The sequence below is a fragment of the Arvicola amphibius genome, chromosome 2, assembly GCF_903992535.2.
Source record: "Arvicola amphibius chromosome 2, mArvAmp1.2, whole genome shotgun sequence".
Classification (NCBI taxonomy): Eukaryota; Metazoa; Chordata; class Mammalia; order Rodentia; family Cricetidae; genus Arvicola; species Arvicola amphibius.
In genome coordinates this window covers 31,457,684-31,481,642 of record NC_052048.2, presented here as the reverse complement: position 1 = coordinate 31,481,642, position 23,959 = coordinate 31,457,684, and the positions used below count along the sequence as shown (strand labels likewise).

Sequence of the window (23,959 nt, the reverse complement as noted above, 5' to 3'; positions counted from 1 at the left end):
ATCTCTGTCCATAGGTTAATTCAAACTAGTGTTCTTAAATATTTCTCTTGTGTTATATAAGCTACCTGCAAAACTTTGTAACTGCTGTCTGCTAATATTCTGCACATGTACAACTTCTACTAAAAGAACTCAATGATATTACTATTAGAGTCGTCGGATATCACAAACAGGACAGAATTAACCACGCACTCCAGGTAGACTTGGTCCAGCAGTTCTGTCTGCACACCTAACATTTGCGTATCTCTAACTGCTTGAATTTGTCATTAATTCCTTAGCATCTGTGACCAGACAGATGCACCAAGGTGGATCTTACCCTCATGACAAGGGAACACGAAGCTCAAATGATGAGATGATTAATCATTGATGTCTTCAGAGTAAAGGGTTTGGGAATGGTGGTGTAGAATCAAAATGGAAGCTGCACCAAGTCTGGCAGCACTTAGGTGTACTTTTGGCATCTGGAGGGCTCCAGGAAGGGAATGAATTCAAGGCCTGGACTTCAGAGCAAGACCCAATCACAGCACCAAAAGAAAAGGAGTTGGCAGTGCTGTTATGAAGACAGCCCCGATGCACCCTTACCTCAGGTTCTAAACTGCCTTCCTATTTCTATTCAGCTTGCCACTTGTTTCAGGCCAAGCTACTCTTAACTTCTCATCTTACTCACTGGGCAGAAAACATTTTGAGTATAAACACCACAGAAAAAAAACAAAACCTGTGGAGCTTTTCTTGTTTTCTCAATAAAACACGAGGCTAATGAGTCTGGTGGAGCTGGGATATGGCTCAGTGATAAAACACACCCCTAACACACCCCAGACTGTGGGTTAGATGAGGAAGATGTCTTCAGTTTAACAAGAACTGTGTTGGTCAGCATCTGACACTGGAAAAATTTCTATTAGCATATTTCCTTATTAACTTTACACAGCTGTTATTTTTCAATTTTTAGTTTCTAAAAAGAAACACAAGACACACTGGTTACCAGAGAAGACTCATGTAAATCACCTCTTTGATGCCCACTAGCTTTAGAGTTTTCAGAATACATACAAAACAAACTATACTAAAACCTTGGGAGCTTGTTTGAATAGGAACATAGGTAGATCTATTAGATAAGAGTGTAAGCTATCAAAACTAATTGAAAGGCCTTATTGTGGTAGAAACCCCATGGCTGGCACCAGAATAAGAAATTCACAGAACCTAAGCAAATGGGGTTAACTTCCCCCACAGAAGCTATCTCAGATACAAACCTAACGCTGACAGATGCTCAATAGGATCCCATGCGTGTCCCTGGTATAGTGATTTGGCCATAACAGGATGTCAAGGATGACTAAAACAGCCTTACACTTACAGGACATTTTGGATATCCTGTTGGAGGTAACTATTGTCAACAGGCCACATGCAATGGCTCTCCATGTACATGCACAGGGGCAGGAGGAAGGTGACATCAGATCTGAGGAAATCAAAAAGAGCAGAAAAAGAAGAGTCTCCTAAAAGCTGTGATTTGTTTCAGACTCACTGGAAACAAATTCGCACAAGGAAAATAGATGATAGCAGTATGCAAAAATATCTCATTCTTTATTTTTAAGGATAACTGTCATTAATACAGGAAGAACTGATATTATAAAAATCAGAAAAACATTACCATTCAATAAACAAAACTTCAAACTCAAGGCTGATCGGGAATGCAGTTTGGTATTGTTCTGATGGAAGACGGACGTATGTGAGTCTTAAACAGTGCTATGAAGTAAAACAGGTAAATTCTGACAGGGCTACAGTGTGCTGGACAAACTCATGGACAAACATCCCTTTTCAGACAGTCAGAGATATTCAAAGCGCAGCCTATGACACTGCAGTTCTTCAGGCAGGAGCAAACTGAGGCCTTCTTGGTAAAATACAGTTTATTCATGCAGGAGCTGTGTGGAAGAGAACAGAGCATGCCAAGAGGCCACTGGCATGATTCAACGTAAACCCAATCCAAGTTCAAGAAAGCAAGTGCCATGGCAACGACACAATTGCAAATGGTGTCAGCGAGAGGAAGTCTGTGCTCTCTCGTTTTGTGTTCCTTAGAATCTCTAAGAAAGTGGTAAGCAAAATAAAACAAATTTTTTTTTTTTTTTAAAAAAGCGACATGGGGACCTTTTAGCCCTTTTAATCACACAGTAGAAGGAAACAAACAAACAAATGGGCTGACATTAAAACCTTGGAATGCTACAATAAACTATTATTTATCCAAAAACAAAAAAATCATGTGTGGAGAAAAGTGGGAAGAACTGGAGATCATTACGTTAAGCAAAGTAAGCCAGACTCAAGAAAATAACCGAATACATCTCTCATCACAGAAGCCAGAGTAAACATTGTAAGTGGAGGGAGCCATCTGGGAGGTGAGGTGAGGGTAAGAAGGCTGGATACAAGCAAAGTACATCACACAGCTACATCACACACAATGGAGAAAATGAAACTCATTACTTCATATATCCTAACAAAAAAGAAAAACGTCTACAACTTAAATGCATTTTATGTCAAATGCCGAGTCAACACTTGATCTAATGTTAATAAACTACAGAACATTAAAAAAAAAACATATAGTCTGTTCCAGAACTTGAGAATTCATTCCTTCTTCTTTAATGATTCCATCTACAGAAATTCCTAAAATCAGAGTAATCATTGGCACACCTGTGAATCATGAAAACCTGATGCTTTTTATCAAAACAAAGGGGAGAAATTTCAGCTGAGGCCAAGGATATTATATCCTCACCAAACATTTTTTTTTTTTTAGTTCTTTGTGCTCCATGTCACATAAATGCATTATTTTTCTAAAGAAGTGAGGGCAGCTGGACTGAGTTTTAGCCCAATGTCACGAGACTCCTGACGTCTCCATGCTAGGGAAGGATCCGAAATCTAAGTGCTCTACTATAAAGCAGCTTCATTCTTTCACTTTTTCTTTTTAAAAAGGCCCGAAGCAGTACCCTTCACCTGGCGGAGCCCGGCCACAGCCTTCCTCCCTTTACCAGCTTTCCAGGACACCGGGTGAGCTTTGGCCCTGGCGTTCTTGCCCCTCTTGCCTGGCTTCTTGTCTTTGTGCACCTTCATGTGCTGCCGCAGGTGCGAGCTCTGGCTGAAGCACTTGTCACACTCCTCGCACTGGTAGGGCTTCTCCCCGGTGTGGGTTCTCTGGTGCTGAATGAGGTGCGAGCTCTGGCTGAAGCAGCGGCCACACTCGCCACAGCAGTAGGGCTTCTCTCCAGTGTGAACCCTCTGGTGCTGAATGAGATTGGAGCTCTGCTTAAACCTCTCTCCACACTCGTCACACTTATAGGGCTTTTCCCCAGTGTGGATCCGCCGGTGCTGAATGAGGTTTGAGCTCTGGAAGAAACTCTTCCCACAATCAGCACATTTATGGGACTTCTTCCCTGTATGGATCTTCTGGTGCTGAAAGAGAGTGGAGCTCTGACCGAAACTCTTTGAACATCTACTACATTTGTAGGGCTTCTCATCCACGTTCCTTCTCCGCCGACTTAAGCCGGAGTCGAATCGAATGGTCATCCCCCATTTCTGCCGCTGGCGGCCTGTCTTACGCTTGGTCTCGTAGGTTTTGCCTTGGTTTGAGCTTCGAGAAATAGCACCTTTAGGCTTTGCTAACCTCATGGTGAATAACCAAATGTATTGTCGAAGATTCTACTGTCTTTTGAACTAAGGTCTCACAGCCTAGAGGAATGCAACTCAGAATTTTCTGCATGTAGAAGAAAAAGAAAAAGAAAAAAAACATAGATCAACTGTTATTCAACATTAACACAGCTCTTCAGTCTATCAAAACTGCATCCAAATTTAAGTCAAAGCACACATGAAACAAAACAAACGCCATTTCAAGCGGCAAACACATGCCAGTTAACTCTAACTCCACAAGTTAAACTCAATATTATCACCATCAATTTGCAATTTTACTATGCTTGGGCAGGCAAAAGAAAGGGTGGAGAGAAACATGAACGTGTTAGGGAGCAGCAACAGAGAGTATTTTGAAGGAATGAAAAGTAAAAACAAGATACAGTTTCAGTGGGAACAGAAAAATAACTGCAAAAGACCATCAGACTTTCTGCCGTAGAGTATTTCACTTCAGTGTGGACTGCTAAATTTCTCATTTAACAGCAGCTACCTAAGATGCTCAATTTTGAAAGAAATGAAAGATTATAATACTCTACCATAGATTCCTATCTATTCTTACTTGCTTGGCTATTGCTGTTGATCATAACCTAGCAAACTGTGTTGAAGATGGAAGCTACTCTGTAAAAAGAATTAGAAGTACCAGGTGAGAAAAATCTGAAGGAATGCTTTAGTCTTCCTTCCCGAGACTGCGCTGAGCCAAGAAAGAAGGCACAATTCTAAGCTTTAAATTAATTTTATTTGTTTACATTTAAGGTTGTCTGGAAGTTGTTTAAAATGTCAAAACAACCCCCTCTACACACACACACACACACACACACTTTCAAATAGATGACAATATGGGAGGAAACAGAGCAGCATAGGAAAACCTTTATGGGTGTCTTGGGTTAGAAAGCCTACTTGCAAGTCAGCAATTGTCCTGAGTTTCCTTGCATATAAGCATATAAAGTAAGTAAATAAAAACACAAATGACATTTTCCCCTGTTTTTTTTTTTTTTTCCCTTCCTCTTCATTTTGTCGTGTAATACCTCTGCAAGCGTTAGCAGTGCTCGGGACTTTTTCTGGGTATTTAATAATTTTATCTGTTGTACTTACAGGAATAAAAAGAGCAAATTGCAAATAACACAAAGCGAGAGTAATCACAGCCCGTTAACTGTCTCAGTTATGACAGATCCCCTATAATATAAAGCAGACACTGTGTGGGGTACATGGTACTCAATAAATAGTTATAATGGTAATCATACATTTTTAAGTACGTCTTTTTAAATATCGAGGAAGCCACAACTGATTGGATACTGATGGATTATGAAATCTACCTATGAATGAAGTAATCATACTTGCAGGCTGCCTATGTGCGCTATTTTATTTTTAAGGGTTTTATTCAGTTTTATGCCATCATCTCCGTTTGTGGGTTTGTAAAGACAGACACAATGCTAGTTAGCACGCCCATCCCAACCTAGGAGCCAGCCGCCTGGCCAGATTTCTCACTGGCCAGAACTGGGAGCCCATCGCCCCCTCCTTTAATACCAAGTCCGGTGTTCTGAGTTCCCCAGTAGGAGAGAGGCTCGGTAAAGCTGGGGGATGGAGCCCCGGTGCCGGGAACTCGTCTTATTGGCGTGCACCTGCTTTCTCACCCATTTACGAGAGCAACAAAGCGTCCACCGGCTCCTTGTAAGTCGCTCACAATGGCCCGGTACAGCCTAAGCATTCCTACAATGGAGTCCTTCTCCGCAACAAGCGGAGGCGCCCAGGCCGAGGACGCTCGCCCCGGCCGCTCAGCTCGGCTCCGTGGCCAGCGCAGTCCCACCCGACACCCGCCCAGGTCGACCCACAGCCCGGGGCGCACTCACCGCGCAGGCCGCCACGGAGCTCGCCTCGCGCCTCGCCCGCCGGAAGTGCGGGCTGTTTGCAGAGCTTCTGGCCGCTCTAGGAAGAGGCGGAGAGATCCTCTATGGTCCTCGGCCCGCACCACCGAGTTCTGCCGATTTTTCCGGCGGTCCTTTTTTTTTTTTTTTTTTTTTTTTTTTTTTTTTTTTTTTTTTTTGTATTCCTCTTCTCCACTCGGAAGGCCGGCTCCAGGGCCGATCGCCAGGCCTGTCATCTGCTCTCTTTGTAGTTGTAGTCCAGTCGACCTACACAAAACCTGGCATTTGTTATTTTTTTTCCCAGACCAACCTGTCCAACTTGTAAATTGCATTCTTAGTACAAAATATCTGGTATAAAGAAATAATGTCCGCCTAAGGTGTTAAAGTCGAGAACTTATGGAAGACACTGTCTGCAGAGGCTGATTGACAGATTAACACCGCAGTGATGAAGGCCGATTGGGATGTTGCAGGTCCAGAGCATAATTCTTGTTTATCTTGGACTGCCTTTAGCCCCTAGCCCCTTACATGTCTGTACCTTGCCCACCTCTGTAGACGTGTGGGTAACATCCTGACAGATAAAACACCTTTGGAATGTATTACACAAAATCCCTTTCTCCAATCAGAAGGCTAAGAATGCTATCCGATAAGATCTACAACTGAGATGTCTCTCCTGGGCTTTAACCTATCTCTCTGAGGTTTCCACAGATGTATTTAAAAGTGTCTTGATGTATGAAATTCTTTGTTCTGGTCATGTAAAACCGTCAGGGAACTAGTTGCAGGTTGGAACGTGGAATTTGGGTAATTTAAATCGGTGTTCTTTGGGCCATGGTCACTCGTGTTTGACTCCAGGGTAAACTGTTAGGTCTTTGAAGTGAGAGATGCGGTTTTGCATGAGCCCCTCCTATCAGAAGGAAACACACATTCAGCTTACTAGGCAGGAACCTCCACCTGGAGAGGAAGTTTGTTCAAGTTCACACTGTGAGTGGCAGCCTAGTTTGGAAAGGCGCTGGTTTACCTCCTCCCCTGAGGAGTCCTTCCGAGTAAAGACTTCAGACTCATCCCATCCACGTGCTGCAGACTCCCACACTCGGGTCCTGTAAGGGTCGGTATGCGCTCAGGACCCCCAAGACCAAGTTCTCAGCACAAAGGAGATTGATTTGCCCCAGAAGGACAGAGGGCAGGCAGTAAGAGACAAAGACAAGGGAGAAGGGGAAGGGAACGAGGGAGAGGGGAAAGGGGTATTTAAACAAAGGACTTCCTCTGGATAGAGGGGAGATAGATGAACACATAGGAAAATGGCAGTTTATAAAGGTAAAGGGGGAAACCCCATGTTAGGATGAGGTATTTAATTTTGATTGGGCATGTTAATTAGATGTGCCAAAGCTGGCCTTTGATTGCTGGACTTCAGTACTTTGATAGCTGGATTTTGGTAGTCAGCCTCAGGAGGTGGAAGCGGCCAAATAAGGAATATGAAGGGACACTAGCTCACTGGAACTTGTGGTTCTGGCAAGCCTTGCCTTCCTCCCCAATTTCCTCTGCCTTGCTAAAAACCATTAGACTACATTCCTAAAGCTAGTCACCAAGGTCTCTTCCCTTATTTGGCCACTTCTTCCTCCTGAGGCTGACTACAAAAGTCCAGCAATTAGAAGCCCGTTTTGGTTCACCTAATTAACATGCCTAATTAAAATTAAACACCTCATCCTAACACAGGATTTACCCTTTACGTTTATATATCTCCATTTGCCTATGTGCCATGTCTGTCTCCTCTCTTTGCAGAGGCAGACCTTTGTCCCTCTCTCTCTCTTTCCCTGGTCCCCTTCCCCTTCTCCCTGTCCCTTATCTCCTTTACCACCACACCCTAGCACATTCTAGCACAGGCCTCCCCTTCTTCGCCTCTTAAAAGTTACACCTGCAACCAGACGGTGGTGGCGCATGCCTTTAATCCCAGCACTCAGGAGGCAGAGGCAGAGGCAGGCGGATCTCTGTGAGTTCGAGGCCAGCCTGGTCTGCAAGAGCTAGTTCCAGGAGAGGCTCTAAAATTTCACAGAGAAACCCTGTCTCAACAAACCAGGGGGGGAAAGAGAAAGAAAGAAAAATTACACCTGCAAGGTTATTTGCTGCTGTTTTCTGTCTGAGTCAGAAAAACTTTTTTTCTCCCCTTAATACAGGATCTCTCTCTGAAAACAGATGTTTGGGTATGGCTTGTGCCTAATCCAGGAGGAAGTCCCCCACTGACTGCAGGGGAGGGTGTTCCCCTTCTGAATAAACCTTGGAATCTAGCTTTAGGAATATAATACAACAGGGTTTTTTGTTGTTGTTGTTTTTGTTTTTTTTTATTTTCTTTTTTTGTTCTTTTTTTTCAAGTCAGAGGGAATGGGGAAGAAGGGTAGGCTTGTCAGAGCAATGCTTGCCATGCTCAAGCTGGCTGGAGTCCCTTCAGATCCTGTGTCTATAAATGCAAGTTCTCACAAAGAAGTTACACCTTCTACCGCACCTGCTGTAGGGCTGGTGAGATATGTGGGCTTTAATAGTTGTGGAGAGATTGCAATGTTGCAGGTCCAGAGCCCAGTTATAACATTTTGGGGAATATATTCGGCCCTCTAAATAACTATTCCTCCATTGTAAGGAGCTGCTTGTTTGTTTCCAACTGCTCTGCAGCTCAGAAATAATCACACAGAAACTATATTTTTTAAAACACTGCTTGGTTCATTAGCTCTAACTTCATATTGACTAACATTTATATCTTAATTTAACCTATCTCCATTAATCTATGTATTGCCATGTTGCTGTACCTTACCGGCTAAAGTTCTGGCGTCTGTTTCTGGTGGGGCTACACGGCTTCTCTCTGACTCCGCCTCCTTTCTCTCACCAGTCAGTTTAGTGTCGTGTCCCTCCCCTACCTAAGTTCTGCCCTATCAACAGGCCAAGACAGTTTCTTTATTCACCAATGGTATTCACAGCATACAGAGGGGAATCCCACATGATTCCTCTACCCACCTCTGTCAGAGTAACATCCTGTAACTAACAGATAAAATGTTATAGGATATATTAATTTAACAAAACCATATTTTCAACAACCAAACTTCCAAGAGTCTTCGGTGGCACTGAGGCCTGCAGCTGAGGTTTCTCCACATTCCTGTAACTCCCACCCCATGTTTCCACCAGTTTCTTTCAGAGTGCCTTGAGTTATGACTTTCTTTGTTCTGTTACTACAAAAACTTCATGGAACTGCTCCCATGTTGGAACATGAGATTTGGAGTAACCTTAAATCTGTGTTTCCAGGTCATGGTCATTTATATTTATCTCCAGAATAAACTCTCTTGTCCCCTTTGAGGTGAGAGCTGTGTTTTTGCATTAGCAGATTGCAACAACCCAGAACTCCAGGCTCATCCACCCAGTTGGTTAACAGCTTGGGGCCCCATTTGAATGTTTGATGGGTATGCCAGACCTAACACACCCATCCTCAATAGTCTTCAGCCACGCGAATGTCTCAGCTGCTTAAGCTAAAATCCTCACTCAGTATCGTTACTGTCACTTTCCCCCACTCCAAGCTTACATACAACCCTTCTATTACCATCTAGGGGGCTTGGTTGGATTCATTTTTCTTGCCAATTAAAGAATTAGAAGGCAGCAAAAAAATCTCAGATACAACAGGAAACAACAAAAAGGTTAAAAAGCTATTGTGTATGTGTGAGAGTGAGTGTGTGTGTGTGTGTGTGTGTGTGTGTGTGAGAGAGAGAGAGAGAGAGAGAGAGAGAGAGAGAGAGAGAGAGAGAGACGGAGGGAGGGAGGGAGAAGGGACGAAGGGAGGGAGGGAGGAAAGGTATATATAGAGAAAGATTCTCCACAAGGTAGAAGAGGTAGAAACCAAAATCCATTTTTCTCATGTATGACTGGGATTTTTAAGTGTTTTGGGTTTCCTGGGCTGGGTTCTCCTCTCATCATACAACTTGACACAAGCTAGAGTCATTTGCAAAGAGGGATTCTCAATTGAGAAACACCCTCCACCTTAAGATCTACCTGTAGGCAGGTCTGTGGGGCATTGTTTTGATAATGGTTGATGTGGGTGGGCTCAGATCACTGCAGGTAATGGCACCCCTGGGAAGATGGCTCTAAAGTATATAAGAGCACAGGCTGAGAGAGCTGTGGGGAGGAAGCCAGCACTGCTCCATCACTTCCTGCCCTGCTTGAGTTCCTGTCATGACTTTCCTCGGTAATGGGTGTTATCTGAAAGTATAAGATGAAATAAACCCTTTCCTTCCCAAGTTGCTTTTTATTATGGTGTTTATTGCAGGAATAGCTGACAGAACCATAGCTTTAGGTAAACACACTCAGAATTGGTTTTGAACCCATCTGAACAGCCTGGACTGGTCAACCAGAAGGGGGTTCCTGCTGGTAGAAGAAAATTCCACCAGGCCTGCCTCTGTCTCAGGTCAGAATGGTACAAAAGAGGCCAGGAGTCTACCAACTTTATTATTTATCTGTGGCCCTATCTTAGTTAGGGTTTCTATTGCTATGAAGAGTCACCATGACCATGGCAAATCTTATAAAGGAAAAACATTTAATTGAGGCTGTCTTATAGTTTCCGAGGTTTAGTGTATTGTCATGGCAGAAAACATGGTGACATGGCTCTGGAGGAGCTGAGAGTTCTACGTCTAGATCTACAGGCAGCAGGAAGAGAACTGGCTGGAGCTTCTGAGACCTCAAAGCCCACCCCTTAGTGACACACCTTCTCCAACAAAGCCACATCCACTCCAACAAGGCCACACCTCCTAATGGACTAAGTATTCAAACACATGCGTCTATGGAGGCCATTCCTATTAAAACCACCACAGATTCTGGGCTAGTTTGAATGTAATTGGCCTCCATAAGCTCATTGGGAGTGACACTATTAGTAGGTATGGATTTGTTGGAGTAGGTCTGGCCTTGTTGGAGGAACTGTGCCACTGTAGGCTTTAAGGTCTTATATGCTCAAGCTATGTCCATTATCTCAGACTACTTCTTGTTGCCTATAGGTCAAGATGCAGGACTCTCAGCTCTTTTCCAGCACTTTGCCTTCATGCCATTATGTCACACTCTGATGATAATGAATCTGTGAAAATAAACCTATGAAAATGTAAGTCACCCCAATTAAATGTTTTTCATCTATCAGAGTTGTCATGGCCATGGGTCTCTTCACAGCAGCAGCAACCCTGACTAAGACAGACCCCTTTCTCTATCTTCCTGACTGCCAGGGGTCTCTCTCGTTCCTCATTCCTCACTTCTCCAGATCACATTCTGTTGGGTCCATCTTCACAGTATGTTCAGCATCAAGCCCCTTTCGATGCTCTACTCCTACAGCCTCCACAGAGCCTCGTTCCCCGTGTCTAGATTACTGCATTTGCTTCTGGGCAAGTTTCCTTTCACAGCTCAGTGTGAATCCCTAAAAACCAAGGTAGATCCTGCCCTTCCTTGGCCAAAGCCTTCCAAAGTCTTCCCATCTCACAGCAAAAGCCAACGACCTGATTGTAGCATACACAGTTTGACATGGTGCATAGCAATCTTCTTTATAGCCCCAGCTCTAAGACCTGTGCTCAGCAGGCAGCAGGTTCTCGATACACATTCATCCCATGAACGAGCCAGGAAGATGCTTCTTCGCTTACAAAATGCCTTTACTCCCTTGTTTTTTTCTTTCATCTTCTAGCTACAGTCCACAAAGCTGGGATCACCACGTCAGGGCAGATGTCGCCATGGAGGCCAGACAGTCACTTCAGTTCTTATCTCTGGTTAAAGAGTTCTGCTCAGCAGGGGGCACTGCCTCTGCAGATGATAGACAACTGAGCTTAATGACGTTTGCATCATGGACACCAACTCAATAAGCCAGACACCATCTGGACTTTCTTAAAGATGATATGAAATAATGTATGGCTTTGTCTTCATTAGCTTTAATTGTCAAATTGACCCAGCTTAGAGTCATCTGAGAGGAAAGACTTGACTAAGGGCGTTACCACACCAGACTGAGCACATCTGTAGGGGACTGTCTTGATTATTCACTGCTGTAGAAGATGCAGACTACGGGGAGTAGCATCATTCGCTGGGCAATGATCCTGATCTATACAAGAAAGCTAGCGAAGAATAGGCCAGTGAGGGAGTCAGCAGCAGAATTCCTCCGTGATTTCTTCTTTAAGATCCTGCCCTGACTCCCTTCAATGATGGACTGTGTCCTGTTGGCTGAAATAAGTTCATTTCTCCCCTAAGTTGTTTGCAGTTAGTGTTTTATCACTAGATATGAAACTGGGCCAGGAACTTTGCATTACACATGAGAAACATGGTCTGTTGTTCATTTTATTGCCAAACTGCCATTACAATAGCAGTGGGTGATGCTGGGGTGGGAAACATTCAAGAGCAAAACTACACTGGAACTACCAGTCATGAATTATAACTCTTTTGATGTCCTACTTAAAGGTAGGTTATTCCCTTTTCCTGTATAGAAAAAAAAACAGCTGTAGAAGGTCCAAAGATATTCAGACTGGGGAGTCAGCCAAAGGATAATGGATTTTTTTAAAGGAGAAAATGTCAGGTTAGAAAAGAGCAAAGTCACTGCAAGCAGGTAGAATGGGAGGTAAGCAAGGAGAGAGGCCTAGGGTAGACAAGGGAAAAGGGAAAAAGAGAAAGGGCTTGAACCCCCAAGGTTCCTTCCCCTCAAGTCACATGTTAGTGTAACATAATTTATTGTGTGCTGCCACATGAGGAACTGCATTAAAGGGTCACAGCATCTGGAACGTTGAGAACCTAGTGAGGGGTGTGTTCATCTACATATTTGAGGAGACTTACACTGGCCAAGAGCAAGAGTGGATGCAAGGTGCACAGTGGCCCACAAGCAGCCTTGAGATACATATCCCTCCTCATTCCTTCTTCTTCAATAATGACATGCCCCAAGGAGCCTGGGACACAGGATGAGAACACGTGTGGAACTGCATCACACGAACACACCATGGCTACTATGTAGACCCACAACTTTTGAGAGAAGCAAGGTCTCCTGTCTTGCTGAGATTTCTGGCCTTGCTTGTACTGCAGTAAGCTATGACTATCATCACCCTTGAGGTAGAAACTATGATTACCCAAATTTTATTGATGAGGAAATTAAGGCAAGTAATGTTTCTAGTTTCCAGTATAGGATTCAGTTCACATAACCATAGGCAGGTTCACTAGAACCACCATGTTGCTTACCAGCTGACCTTGGCATACACCGCCAGCCCTGAAAGACAATCAAACCTGTTAAGACGCTCTCGGGCATTCTGTGCTTGTTGTGGGATAATCTTCCTGTACACTGTGAAGATGTGTCCTTGCCAAAGTGTCTTCTGATTGGTTTAATAAAGAGCTGAATGGCCAATAGCTAGGCAGGAAGAGGTTAGGTGGGACTTCTGGGCAAAGAAAGAGAAGAGGAGAGACAAGAAGACACAGAGAAGAAACAGGAGATGCAAGATGGAAGAGAGGTAAAAAGCCATGAGACAAAATATAGATGAATATAAAGGGGTTAATTTAAGTTATAAGAGCTAGTGGGACAAGCCTAAGCTATAGGCCAAATTTTCATAATTAATAATAAATCGTGTCATTTTTTGTGAGCTGGTGATACAAAGAAAAATCCAACTTTATGTGCTGGTGCCTAACACCCAATATTTTTCTTAGCTGATATCGGCCATGTCAACAGCTTTGGAGAAAGTCCTGGTCTACACTGACTGGCTGCAGCCCAAGCTTGTCTAGAGCAGTGTTTAAACATCTTACTCCTGATTGAGATAGACTCCTTCCACCTTGTTGCTGCCAGGCCATGCAAGCCTGTAAGTCTGTGACAAGTTCCACTGTGCACTCTTGGGTTTATCTGTGCCTTTCTTTAGTTTCATGGCACTTCCTGCTGTGGCCAGCCAGTTCTCATACACAAGGAACGGATTTGGTGAAAAACCCAAATGTACGCATTTACCAAAACAGACTTTAGAGCCATGTATGTTTAACTAAATTAAATCACGTGTGTAAAGAGAAGGGGACAAATGGTAAGAGGAGAGGCCACAGCCCCAGCTCCCTGCAGATCTTCTTTCTAGGGAGTCTTAGGTGTGAGAAACCGGACTCCTTCGGTGGCTGTAGGTCCTCTGGAGAGCTACACGGCAGGGGCTACTCATCCAGAGTGGACTGGCTCTTCGAATAGTTTATTCTAGAACAAAAAATCTACAGTAGCACCACCACCACCACCAACAACAACAACAACAACACAAGCTGAGAAACAGCCTCGCAAGGCAACTTCCCTTTCCTGAGGTTTTGTTCCTTGGACCTGCACATGCACGCACACAAATAAGCACTGTATTAAAATGGAGGTGCTGCTGTCATTGGTGGGACTAATCCACAGTCCAGGTGCAGCGGAGCTGCTCACTTGGAAGGCCGAGTCTAGGAACAAGTGTCCGTTTATCCCAAAGCAGGTCTTTTCACATAGAACTCTAAACAATGACTTTGTCAGATAAGGCGGAGGCGTTGTTTTGTTTCCTTCGGGTTGGATGGAAAAGGAAACTCTGGGAATTCCCCACTCCCAGACCTGCAGAAAACTTCTGTTACAGCCCTGCTGGAGGGCACAGAGCCCCACCTCAGACTCTGTGAGGCTCCTAGCACGTCAGCAGCTGGCTAATACCCAAGAGCAGTTCTCGGGGTCTAAATATAGTACATGTACCTGGTTGTTTTTATGCTTGCTACTGCCGGTCCACGCTTCCTGCTTGCCACTGATGAGGGGCAGATGGACTGAGGACCTGGTAATCACACTACCCCTGACAGGGACAGCCCATGGCCTGCTCTAGCTGCATCTGTGCCCGCACAGCACAGTTGGCATAGTTCCTGGGACCAAGGAGCCAGATGTGTCCTGGGACAAACGCTTTGTTTTGTCACTGAGAAAGTCTAAAGGTTATCGCTTCAGAAAAACAAGTCATCCCCCCGCCCCATACCCACCCCCTTGCTTTTATAGGTTCGGTCATTTGTTCTGGACAAACAAATCCTGTTTATCCTGAGCTCGGGACTTTTGAAATCACGTAATCTTGCTAATTCCACCTCATGCTGTTTTTATTCTGAGTTCTGAGGACAGCCCTAATTTGGAATTTCTGCCTGGAATCTTCACTTTCTCTCTAGATACCGTTACTGTCTGAGCGACAGAGGGATGCAGGAGAAAGGCTGCGAAGTCCATAGCAGATGACACCCTGAGTGTACCGTGAAACCACAGCCTCCACGGTCTCAAGTTCTCCTGTAGCCATGCCCTGCAAAGACAGGTTTTCCAGCTGCCTCCGAAGAGCAAGTGTGGTCCTGTCCGTCTAACATTGGTGACTATTTCATAGGATGCAGCGCAGGGCATTTCTCCTTGTCTTTACAACTTGCTAGAGTTTTCCCTATGCTATTCAGAGATTGGTGTTGATAATATTTCAAAAGTGACACATATAAGGAAGTCTTAAATAATACTTTGACAGCTGTGAAATGCCACCGAGTTGACTGCTGCTCCCAGAGTTTCCTGTCTCCAGTGGCTCCCCCCCCCCCCCAGAGTCCCTCTCTTGCCTCAGGCATGGAAGGTGTCTCTAGTCTTCAGCAGCAGCACTCAGTCTTAACTATCTGCTCACTATCTGGCCTCCTTCTCAGGTACAACTGTTTCCCCAGACTCTGCTTCTCCGGAGGAGGAATCACCATGGCTCTATCTTTGTTCCTCCAGGATCCAGCCTGGCATAACACAAGGACAGCACCTGTCCTAGACCCCCGAGGCCATAAATCAAGGCAGCAAAACCACCTGGGACTCTTGCTACATTCCTTCTCTTGACTCCTGAGCCCCTGCTTGAAAGATGCCTGGTACACTTTCTGACACGATCACTCTGTTGCTCGGGCCACCCACAGACCCACAGTGAGACCTTTCCTGTGTTCTCAGGCAGGGCAGCCTTGCCTCAGGCCTCACACCAGTGCTCAGTCCATGCGTGCAGTGAAGGAGCCCCGGCAATGCCAAGGGTGGACGGTTTTCCTGCCAACTTTGGCTCTTCATGGTGGTCTAAGAGCTTCGGAGAGTAGGAGAGTGGGTCGGGGCAATAAACACAAAAGGAAAAAAAGCACAGGAAAGCGTGGTCCTTGCAGTTTCTGTTAAACACAGCAGATCTTTATTAAGCACCTAAGAGGCAGGGCCGAAAGGGAGAGAGGAGGCGGGAGAACTTAGCCAAGCCTCCCTTGGCAGCTCCATGAAGACAGAGCTGGATCTGGAAGATCCAGACGTGCCCTCTTCCCTGCCCAGCGGCTGCACACTGCACAGCCGTTCTCAAGCGCTACTGTTCAGGGTTCCCTGAGCACCTTCCATGTGCGCTGCATTGAAGATGGAACTCCATCTCTGCAGGCCTTCATCACACTTCTCTTTAAATTCACTGGCCGCGGACCTTAGGGGAAGAGGCTGGCTTTAGTTTGCTATCGTTGGACAAACACTTCCATGACTTGATGTGAACCATTGCATAGTTTTACAGATGAAGTTTTCTCATTCATTCCAGAAATTTCCATCAGTCAGCACAAAATTGCTCTGTATCTGGCCTGGGGAATTAGAAGTCTTTTGTCCCCAGACAGACATATTCCCTTATTGCCAGGCTTTGACGGGAAGTAGAGGGAAGCTCAGTTCCAAAGAAGGCAAGAAGCATCCACAAGATGGCAGTGACGGCAACAATACTGTCTTCTGGGGCCACCGCCAGCCAGTATTGTTTCCACGCTGCATGAATCAGCTCCCCAACTTTGACATAGTTCTTGAAGGCAGCGCCTTTCAAGGATTTCTTTGGATCACATTCAGAAGTTAAGGCTGATTTCTGCCAAGAGCTGACGGGATCTTGGTAGTTTTAGTCCTGATCTAACCTCTGGGCCAGGAATGTTGGCTATGAAATGAGGCTTGGAGGCCAAGACCCCATAGTATAATGGTGGTTAGAATCAGGACACGTCTCAAGGCTGTTGGAAGCTCCTCCTCCAGCAGAGTTCCTGTGTGGCAAATGAGAAGCAAGGGATGATGGGGGTTTCAAGGTTCAAATGGATGAGAAGGCCAGGGGACTTGTGGCCATGCAGAAGCTCTGGGATAGGCCCTGGGCATGCAGGTGAAGCTTATTCTCCAGAGGCTAGGTGTAATACTTCTCTCTCAAGCTGCAGACATGCATCATCAAGGCTGGCCATGCTATGAACCATGCAACATGGCTGGTACCACAGTTCCAAGACTCTCTACTACCTAGACTAGCTTTGCACATAAATCCTAGCTAGCAAGTTCATAGGGGTCCCCGCGCATGCTCACTACAGTGCCAAGACTAGAGATGCAGGATGCTGTGAAGTCTATGGACAGGTTAGAAGAAGCATGGATACTGGACTCCTTGGGCAGCAGCCAATGGTCAGCAATCAGTTAGGGCTGGGTCCCTGGAGCTCCATGCACGCTTGCTCCCACAATCCCTAAAGGAAAGCAGCAGCTAGTTACTTGGCCTCCACCAGCTGCTCCAGGCGCTGCAGCATCGTCAGACGCAAGGCTTGGAACCTGGAGAGAGACAAAAGTTAAGGGGTCTCGTGAAGGATGGCGGGCCAGGAGAGTGGAGGCAGAAAGAGCTGAGACCACTGCTCCTAGCTGGCTGGTCAGAAGCTGCCATCTCTGTCCTTCATCATGGATATGCAACAGGGCTGCAGACTATCCAGGGCCTTAAAGACAAGTGCTGGAATATCCATCCCAGACTCTCAGCTAGGGACAGGGGTGTGCTGGGATGCCATCAGGGATATAGATTAGGTTTCAAGAAGACAGTGTCCTGGCCAGGGCCACGCAAATAACCTGAGCTGCATCCTTATCCTGGGCCGCCCCACACTGAAACTACTGGCCAGGTGATTCCTAGGTCCTGTCTATATTTAAAACCCTCTAGCGACATCACCAATGGTCATTCACTCTAGAGTCTTTACTGACTCTGAGTGAGTCCAACTGCACGGAAGGAAGTCCGTGGGTAGATATGGCTTTCCAGGGATCATTAGTGCGAAGCCAGAATTCGAACTGCTCCCTGCTCCCAGGCACGTCCCAGAGTAGAACACCGTGTCCTTCCCTGCCCAACCCTCATGAATGTTCTCTACACACCCTGCCCTGTGCCACACATCTCTGAGGCACAAACAGATCACCGGGACCCAAAGCATCATTACTGACCCAGCCTGTCCTGATTGATGCTAGCTTCACTGTTGACTCTTGCTCTTACAAACAGCAACCAGAGCTTTACTTCAGTCACTGCTGTCAATAATCTCTGCTTCCCACCGGGTTGAGATTTCCTGCCAGTACAAAAACCTTAGACTAGGCTGAGGTTCTACCCAGCAGGCTCAATGTGGTTGCTTTTCCAGAACTTGGTCATTAGTAGAACTAGAAAGTCAACCCTGGACTCACCATGCTCCTGCCTCTGCCTTTCCTTCCCAGTTTCTTATGTCCCAAGCCTCTCATTGGAGAAGAGGCCCAGGCTGAATGGGTGTGTTCTTTAATTCAGAAGGCTACCACCCCAGAATGCTATTAGTACTGAGTAGGTGGGTAGGGAGGAAGTACTAGGGACCATCAGCAGGCTTCCCCACTGTACTTGGTGTCCACAGAAGGGAGAATCCTGCCTGCTTGGACAGAGGTATGCCCTGCAGACACCCTCTAATGACTAGGACCATGTCTGGCTGATGAAGAGATGCTTACTTCATGGTCAGTTTGATTATTTCTCTTTCCTCCTCTTCTTTTAATTTTTCAACAAAACTGTCCAGCTCCGGCATTTCGAACTTAATGTACTGGGCCACCTAGAAAATGCAAGAACATTAAAAACTTGCTTTAGATGAGAAGTCTAAGATGTGTTTTTTTGTAGTGGTTGAGGCCAAAGTCTGGTATCTACAGGAGCTGTCTCCCTTCCCGCCCTGCTGCTGCCACTGCCCTGCTCTGTCTGGTGGGAGAATGGGAGCTGCTCTTTTCACAAAGGCAATGATCATCCATCGGAGGAAACGCCGAGCTGAATATTAGGAAAAGCATTCAGTCCCTTGGCATTGTCACACTGAGTGTTCTTGGCATGGGTGGGGAGTGGGAACGTCATTGTGTTTAACAATGGAACGAAGCTGTACCAGCCCTGGGAAGATGAGGGAGACAGCCACAAATTCTTCTTGGGGACCCATACCCCACAGGCCCTTTTGTTTAGGGTCTGGACATATGCTTATAGTTTGACCACTGGGATTTAATGTCTGCTGCCCTTGAGTTGGCCCTAGAGTTAAGGAGCTCTTTGTGGATCTTTAACGTGATAACAACAAAAGCATGCTGTGATGAAGTAAAGGGTTTTCCTTTTGAGGAAAAGGGCAGGGCTGGGATCTCCTAGGACTCCAGTTCTTCTGTCCCCTAAGTGACAGGTCAGCTGTGGGAACCTAAAATACATTGCCTGGTCGGACTCTGGCCCAGAGCTCCTTCGGGGCCCTGAGGGGTCCTCTCTTTATCTCTAGCCCCTTCCCATAGAGCGGGCTTTCAGCTCTGGCCCCACTCACATCATGGGGTACTTCCTCGCTCAAGTCGGCTTCCATCAAAAAGATCTTGACGATTTTCTCACAAGGCCCATGCAGGATTCTGGATATCAGCGGGTACTCACAATCTTTTAATTTTGTCTGCTCTGAAACAGAGGGCGTTTTACAGAATTTATGAACTGTTAGGATTACCCACCCCCTCGTTTATTTACTTTACCAGGACAAGGGTATGATAGAAAGCAGATGTTCAGGGACTGTTTCTCAGACCTCCGCGGGTCTGCATCTTGGGAGACATGTGATCTCGTTGAAGGGCAGAAGAAGCAGCCACCCTAGGTCAGCTACCTGGACTCAGGGTTGTGTCCAGCTGAGGCAAGTGACAAGAACCAGATGCCTCCCCTCACTTGTCTGACAGCAAGACCTAAATCTGCTGAGGCCTCTCATCTACTTCCTACCAAGGACAGAAGTTAATACCAGACTCGACTCTAGACCCTGTTAACCTAGAGGCAGCAACAGAGAAATCCACGCAGTGAATGCTGCAAAAAAAAAGAGAGAGTAGTTCCAGATCCTTGGCCTTCCTCTTGTTTACCATCCTGGCTCAAAGACCCGCCTGCCCCTCTTCATTTTCTCATTTCTCTAAAAGCTGATGTCCTTGCTATGGCAAAAGAGTTCCGGGCACTTCTTTGAGTAATTCATCTTTCCCATGGTTATGTGTTCCTCTTGTAAACCTGCATTTGGTTCGTGTGCTTCATAGGTCCATTCAATGAGTGTCAGTAGAGGGGGGAAATTTCTGTCCTATAGTATCACTTAATGAAGGCTCAGCTCAGAGCAAAGAGGGGCAGAGTAGACAGGGGTGACCATAGACTTGGGAATACAAGAGCTGTCCAGTGACAAGAAGCTGCCCATGGGACTGCAGAGGGACCCTGAGGTTCTACAAGTGCAGATACAACTTGCATCCACTGGCACACAAGCCCTACCTCCCTAACTGAGCTACATAATGCTCCACTAATGGGAAGAGCCCTGAGGAGGCTCATCCTCACTGTTTGAGAGGGAGTCTCAGAATGGAACCAAGTTTGATGGTGAAGAGGACAGTGTGGAAGGAAGATGACAAGTTTGCCAAATGAACACCGGAAGGCGTCACTCACCCCCAGACTCATGGACAATGTAGAGTGCAAACTCACTGGGACCATCTTCTACCTACACAGGCAGGCAAAAGAAATCAGACGGCAGCATTTTTAATGAAAGGGAACAGACCACCCCATACCCTCCCTTGCCTAAAACCCCGGGGATACTGGGAATTTCAGAGGAAATCTTGCTAGACTTTTCCTCAAGTATCAAGGCAGCCATTCACAGCAATCCCAATTCTCCCACCTCTCATCAAAGCACTTCCTGCTTCTGGGCAAGGTTGCTTCCCTGTGGTCACACTTACCCGGAACTTGTTGAGCAGCAGGGTGAGCACCTGCTGGGTGGTCATGGTGCTGTTAACCCGGACATTGGTCACGGACCCATAGGCAGGAGTGAACACGGAGGTCTGTGTAGAGCAGACAGATAGCTCAGGGCAGGTCCAGAAGAGACACAGGTTGGTGTTAAAGCTCTGAAGAGACCTAAGCAATGTCGGGAAGCTACTTCTCAGAACCCCTGTTCCTACCCATGACCATGAGGGTTGTTCCTAGACCTGGGGATACTCAGGGAGCAATTACAGTGTTTGTCCCTAGAGCACTCTGAAGAAGATGCTTAACACTCTATACATCCGTCCATAGCAGCGCTTTGGATCTTGGAAACCAGGACCCCGGAAGTAGGTCATTGGGATGGAGCACGGGGCTCTCCTTCACTCTTCCTGCTGACCGCATCAGCATCAGAGTCTACACACTCATCTCCAAGTGTTGTTCCAGCAGAGGCCTCCAGGTTTGCCAGCGGGCCCTTCCCTCTCACCTTCTAGCATCTTCTCCACATTGCTGCTCATGGGGCCACCTTTTAAAATCCCCCAAATAACGAAGTGTGGTCTGGCCCAGCTTCCTGCAGCCCCACCTTGATCTTCCTACATCTCTCACTCCAAAAGCGACTTGCTGGTTCAGAAACTACCTTTGGAGAAGAATGCCAGGCCTTCAACCTGTGTACTACAATACCAGAATCCCCCTTTATAAAATGTGTGAAGGCTTCCCATGGCTTGTATAATGCCTCAAGCATCAGCTTTCACTCTTAGGCACAGATAATACCAAGACCCTCTCCCCCAGCACTCCACGCCCCAACTACATGGATCTCTTCATAGTTATTTATTTAAGTATCTGTTCATACTTTTTGAAACAGGTTCTGACCTGACAGGCCAGACTGGCTTGGAACTGAAGACCTTCTTGCTTTAACCTCCTGAGGGCCAGGATTCCAAGTGGGTATCATCATGCCAAGCAAATAACTTTTATTCTTTTGTGGTCCTGGAAATTGAACCCAGGGCCTTGCACATACTAATCATCTACAAGTACTCGGCCAACGTAAAGCACACCGCCAGAATTCTTTTTTATATTTATTTATTTTTAGTTTATCCTTAGATAAGGTCTCACTATGTGGCCTTGAACCAGTGACACAGCTCAAACTGGCCTCAAAACAGGATTACAGTATTTTATCACCATGCCTGGTTATTTACAATATTTTTTTGGCATGGGAGGCATGTTAGACTTTTGCCAAGTACCTTGCCTTTTCCTGTAACACATCGCACGGATAGCCCCTAGTTTAGGATGGTCTGACTCACAGTTTTTAACTTTAGGACAGTGCAAAACATACGCACATTCATAAAACCGTATCTTGAAATTTAAGTGTGGATCCTTCCACCCCTCCACCAGCATTAGGGAATACAGTGCCTACTCTCGATGCCAGGCAGCAACAGTGTCTGCAGCTCCCAGTTAGCCACATAAACATGTGAAAAGGAACCCAAGCTCTGTAGGGGACTGTGCTGCTTCTGAGCTGTGAGGCACTGTGGCTTGGGAGGGAGACACATTTTCACCTTCTGCTTTCAACTTATGATGAACTGATCAGAGCACAGCCTGAACGTCCTCAGAAATACGACCTTGAACAAGCACCCCGGAAAATCAATGCTGGGAATTATTTCTCACTGTTGTGTGTAGCTTAAGGGATCTGTACCCCAGTTCCTAAGAACAATAATTGTGAATAGAGGCCAAAGGAGGTGAAAACTGTTATTTTGGTTAAAGACTGCTGTCTGCAGCCTGTGCTTCCTTCCAATGAATCACCCTTTGAGAAGCGCAACCGCTTCAACTGGACTCGTCCCTCTTCCTCCCTGGCATTGCAGGAGTCGGCCTGTAAAGGTACACTCTAGGCGGGGCCTCACCCAGATGGCCACTCTTTCCAATTTTAGTAACAGTCAACTGTTCCTTTTATAGCTCGTGTGTTAACAGAATGATGTAATTAGGGGAAGGTCAGTACAATGCCTACTTGTACAAAAGGAGAAGAGCTGGGAACTCAGAGATCCCCAGGTTCTCTGGGAAAAGACACACATGCCCTGGACACAGGTTAGCATGTCAGTTTAATTACCCAGGGAGAGGGACTGCTTGGTACCTGATGTTCCCGTGGAATGACCAAATGACCCCAAGTGGCAGCCTCATAAGAACGGGCTCATTAAAGATAAACGGCATTATTGTCTGCTTATGGCTTCCTTGACCCCAAAACCATGCAACTTAGAGAATTTAGATAGTGGCTATGTGGGGAAGCCCTGCATGTGGATGGGAGTGTTATGCTGTTGTGGCTTTGGGTCATCCTCTTGAGCTGTCAGCACGGGCCAACAGCAGTTACCTTGAAGGCTGTTGGAGGATTGGGACCAATGCCTAATTTTACGGGGCCTGCTCTTCTGTGCTGGGGAATAATTCCTGTTCTCTCAGGTTCAGGGCCCAGGAAAGAGCAGATAGAGATATTACCTTGTGGTTATAAAAGTGTCCATTGATGGAGAACCGGTGACGTCGTATCTTCTGGGCTTCGCCGGGTGCCCGGGACTTGGGCCTCCTCTGGATTATACAGCTGGCATCGCTCTTGGTCCGCATGAGCTGTGGGACCTCCTCCTCCTCCAGGGGTGCTGCAGAAAGAAGTAGACGGAAAGGTGGGAGGGTGGAGGGCGGTGACAGCAAATGTCATGGCTCCAGCTGTGACATTATTGGGTTCATGGCTCCCTGGAACCTTGTAATCACAGCATACTGCAATGCACTGTCCTGGTAATACTGATCCTTGGTTGGCCACTGGGGCAAGGGTTCTGTCAGTGCCACAGTGCATCTCATGGTAACCGCTGAGGTATGTGGTCACTCTGGCTTTGTCCTCTGAGCACTCAGTCATGGATAAATCCTTTACTAGGTGCTAATGGGACAGAGGGCACAAATGAATGATCACTGATCTTGGGCATGAGAATGAGGGCTTAGAGGCCTGGGACAAAAGGAAACAGCACTCACTATTGCGCCCCTTCCTTTTTATATCACAGCCCGTTGCAGGAGACTCAGGCCAAGAACATAGGTGACATTTCCACATGCCTGATGGAGGACTTTCATTGGTTAATTAATAAAGAAACTGCTTGGCCCAATAGGTCAGAACATAGGTGGGTGGAGTAGACAGAACAGAATTCTGGGAGAGAGAAGGGAGATACTTCAGGCAGTCACCATAGGCAGTTGCCATGCCTCTCCTCTCCAAGACAGATGCAGGTTAAGATCTCTCCTGGTAAGCCACACCTCGTGGTGCTACACACATTACTAAATATGGGTTAAAGCAAGATGTGAAAATTAGCTAATAAGAGGCTAAAACTAATGTGCCAGGCAGTGTTTAAATGAATACAGTTTCCATGTAATTATTTTGGGTAAAGCTAGCCAGGTGGTGGGACACAGCCCACCATTCCTTCTACACATGCCCTCGCTTCCTTTTCCATAAAAGGAACGAAGAAGAGTGTGTGGCTCCTATATCCTGCTGACAGA

At 46.1% G+C, this 23,959-nt stretch overlaps 2 protein-coding genes across 5 annotated transcripts in view; both read right to left on the bottom strand.

Moving 5' to 3' along the window:
- Window positions 1-1,547: 1,547 nt before the first annotated feature.
- Znf22 (zinc finger protein 22) lies at window positions 1,548-5,609 on the bottom strand. Of its 3 annotated transcripts, none has more exons than XM_038319095.2 (2): window positions 5,499-5,609; window positions 1,548-3,721 (listed from the first exon to the last, which is right to left on the bottom strand). In XM_038319095.2, exon 2 carries the CDS (start codon window positions 3,634-3,636, stop codon window positions 2,923-2,925), a length of 714 nt encoding a protein of 237 aa, XP_038175023.1. In that variant the 5' UTR covers window positions 3,637-3,721; window positions 5,499-5,609; the 3' UTR covers window positions 1,548-2,922. The 3 variants fall into 3 exon arrangements, with proteins under 3 accessions (XP_038175023.1, XP_038175025.1, XP_038175024.1); XM_038319097.2 differs by lacking the exon at window positions 5,499-5,609 and adding an exon at window positions 5,176-5,474; XM_038319096.2 differs by lacking the exon at window positions 5,499-5,609 and adding an exon at window positions 5,283-5,474.
- A 10,537-nt stretch (window positions 5,610-16,146) lies between these two features.
- Rassf4 (Ras association domain family member 4) overlaps window positions 16,147-23,959 on the bottom strand; it is a 35,712-nt gene continuing 27,899 nt past the window's right edge. The window contains exons 6-12 of one of the 2 annotated variants that reach the window (XM_038320646.1): window positions 22,925-23,079; window positions 20,434-20,535; window positions 20,150-20,201; window positions 19,032-19,153; window positions 18,208-18,305; window positions 16,987-17,043; window positions 16,147-16,505 (exon numbers count right to left, since the gene is read on the bottom strand). In XM_038320646.1, the coding sequence (XP_038176574.1) occupies window positions 16,406-16,505; window positions 16,987-17,043; window positions 18,208-18,305; window positions 19,032-19,153; window positions 20,150-20,201; window positions 20,434-20,535; window positions 22,925-23,079 (686 nt within the window). In that variant the 3' untranslated portion in view covers window positions 16,147-16,405. Of the gene's footprint in view, window positions 17,044-18,207; window positions 18,306-19,031; window positions 19,154-20,149; window positions 20,202-20,433; window positions 20,536-22,924; window positions 23,080-23,959 lie in introns of both variants that reach the window. The other variant, XM_038320647.1, reaches the window with a different exon arrangement.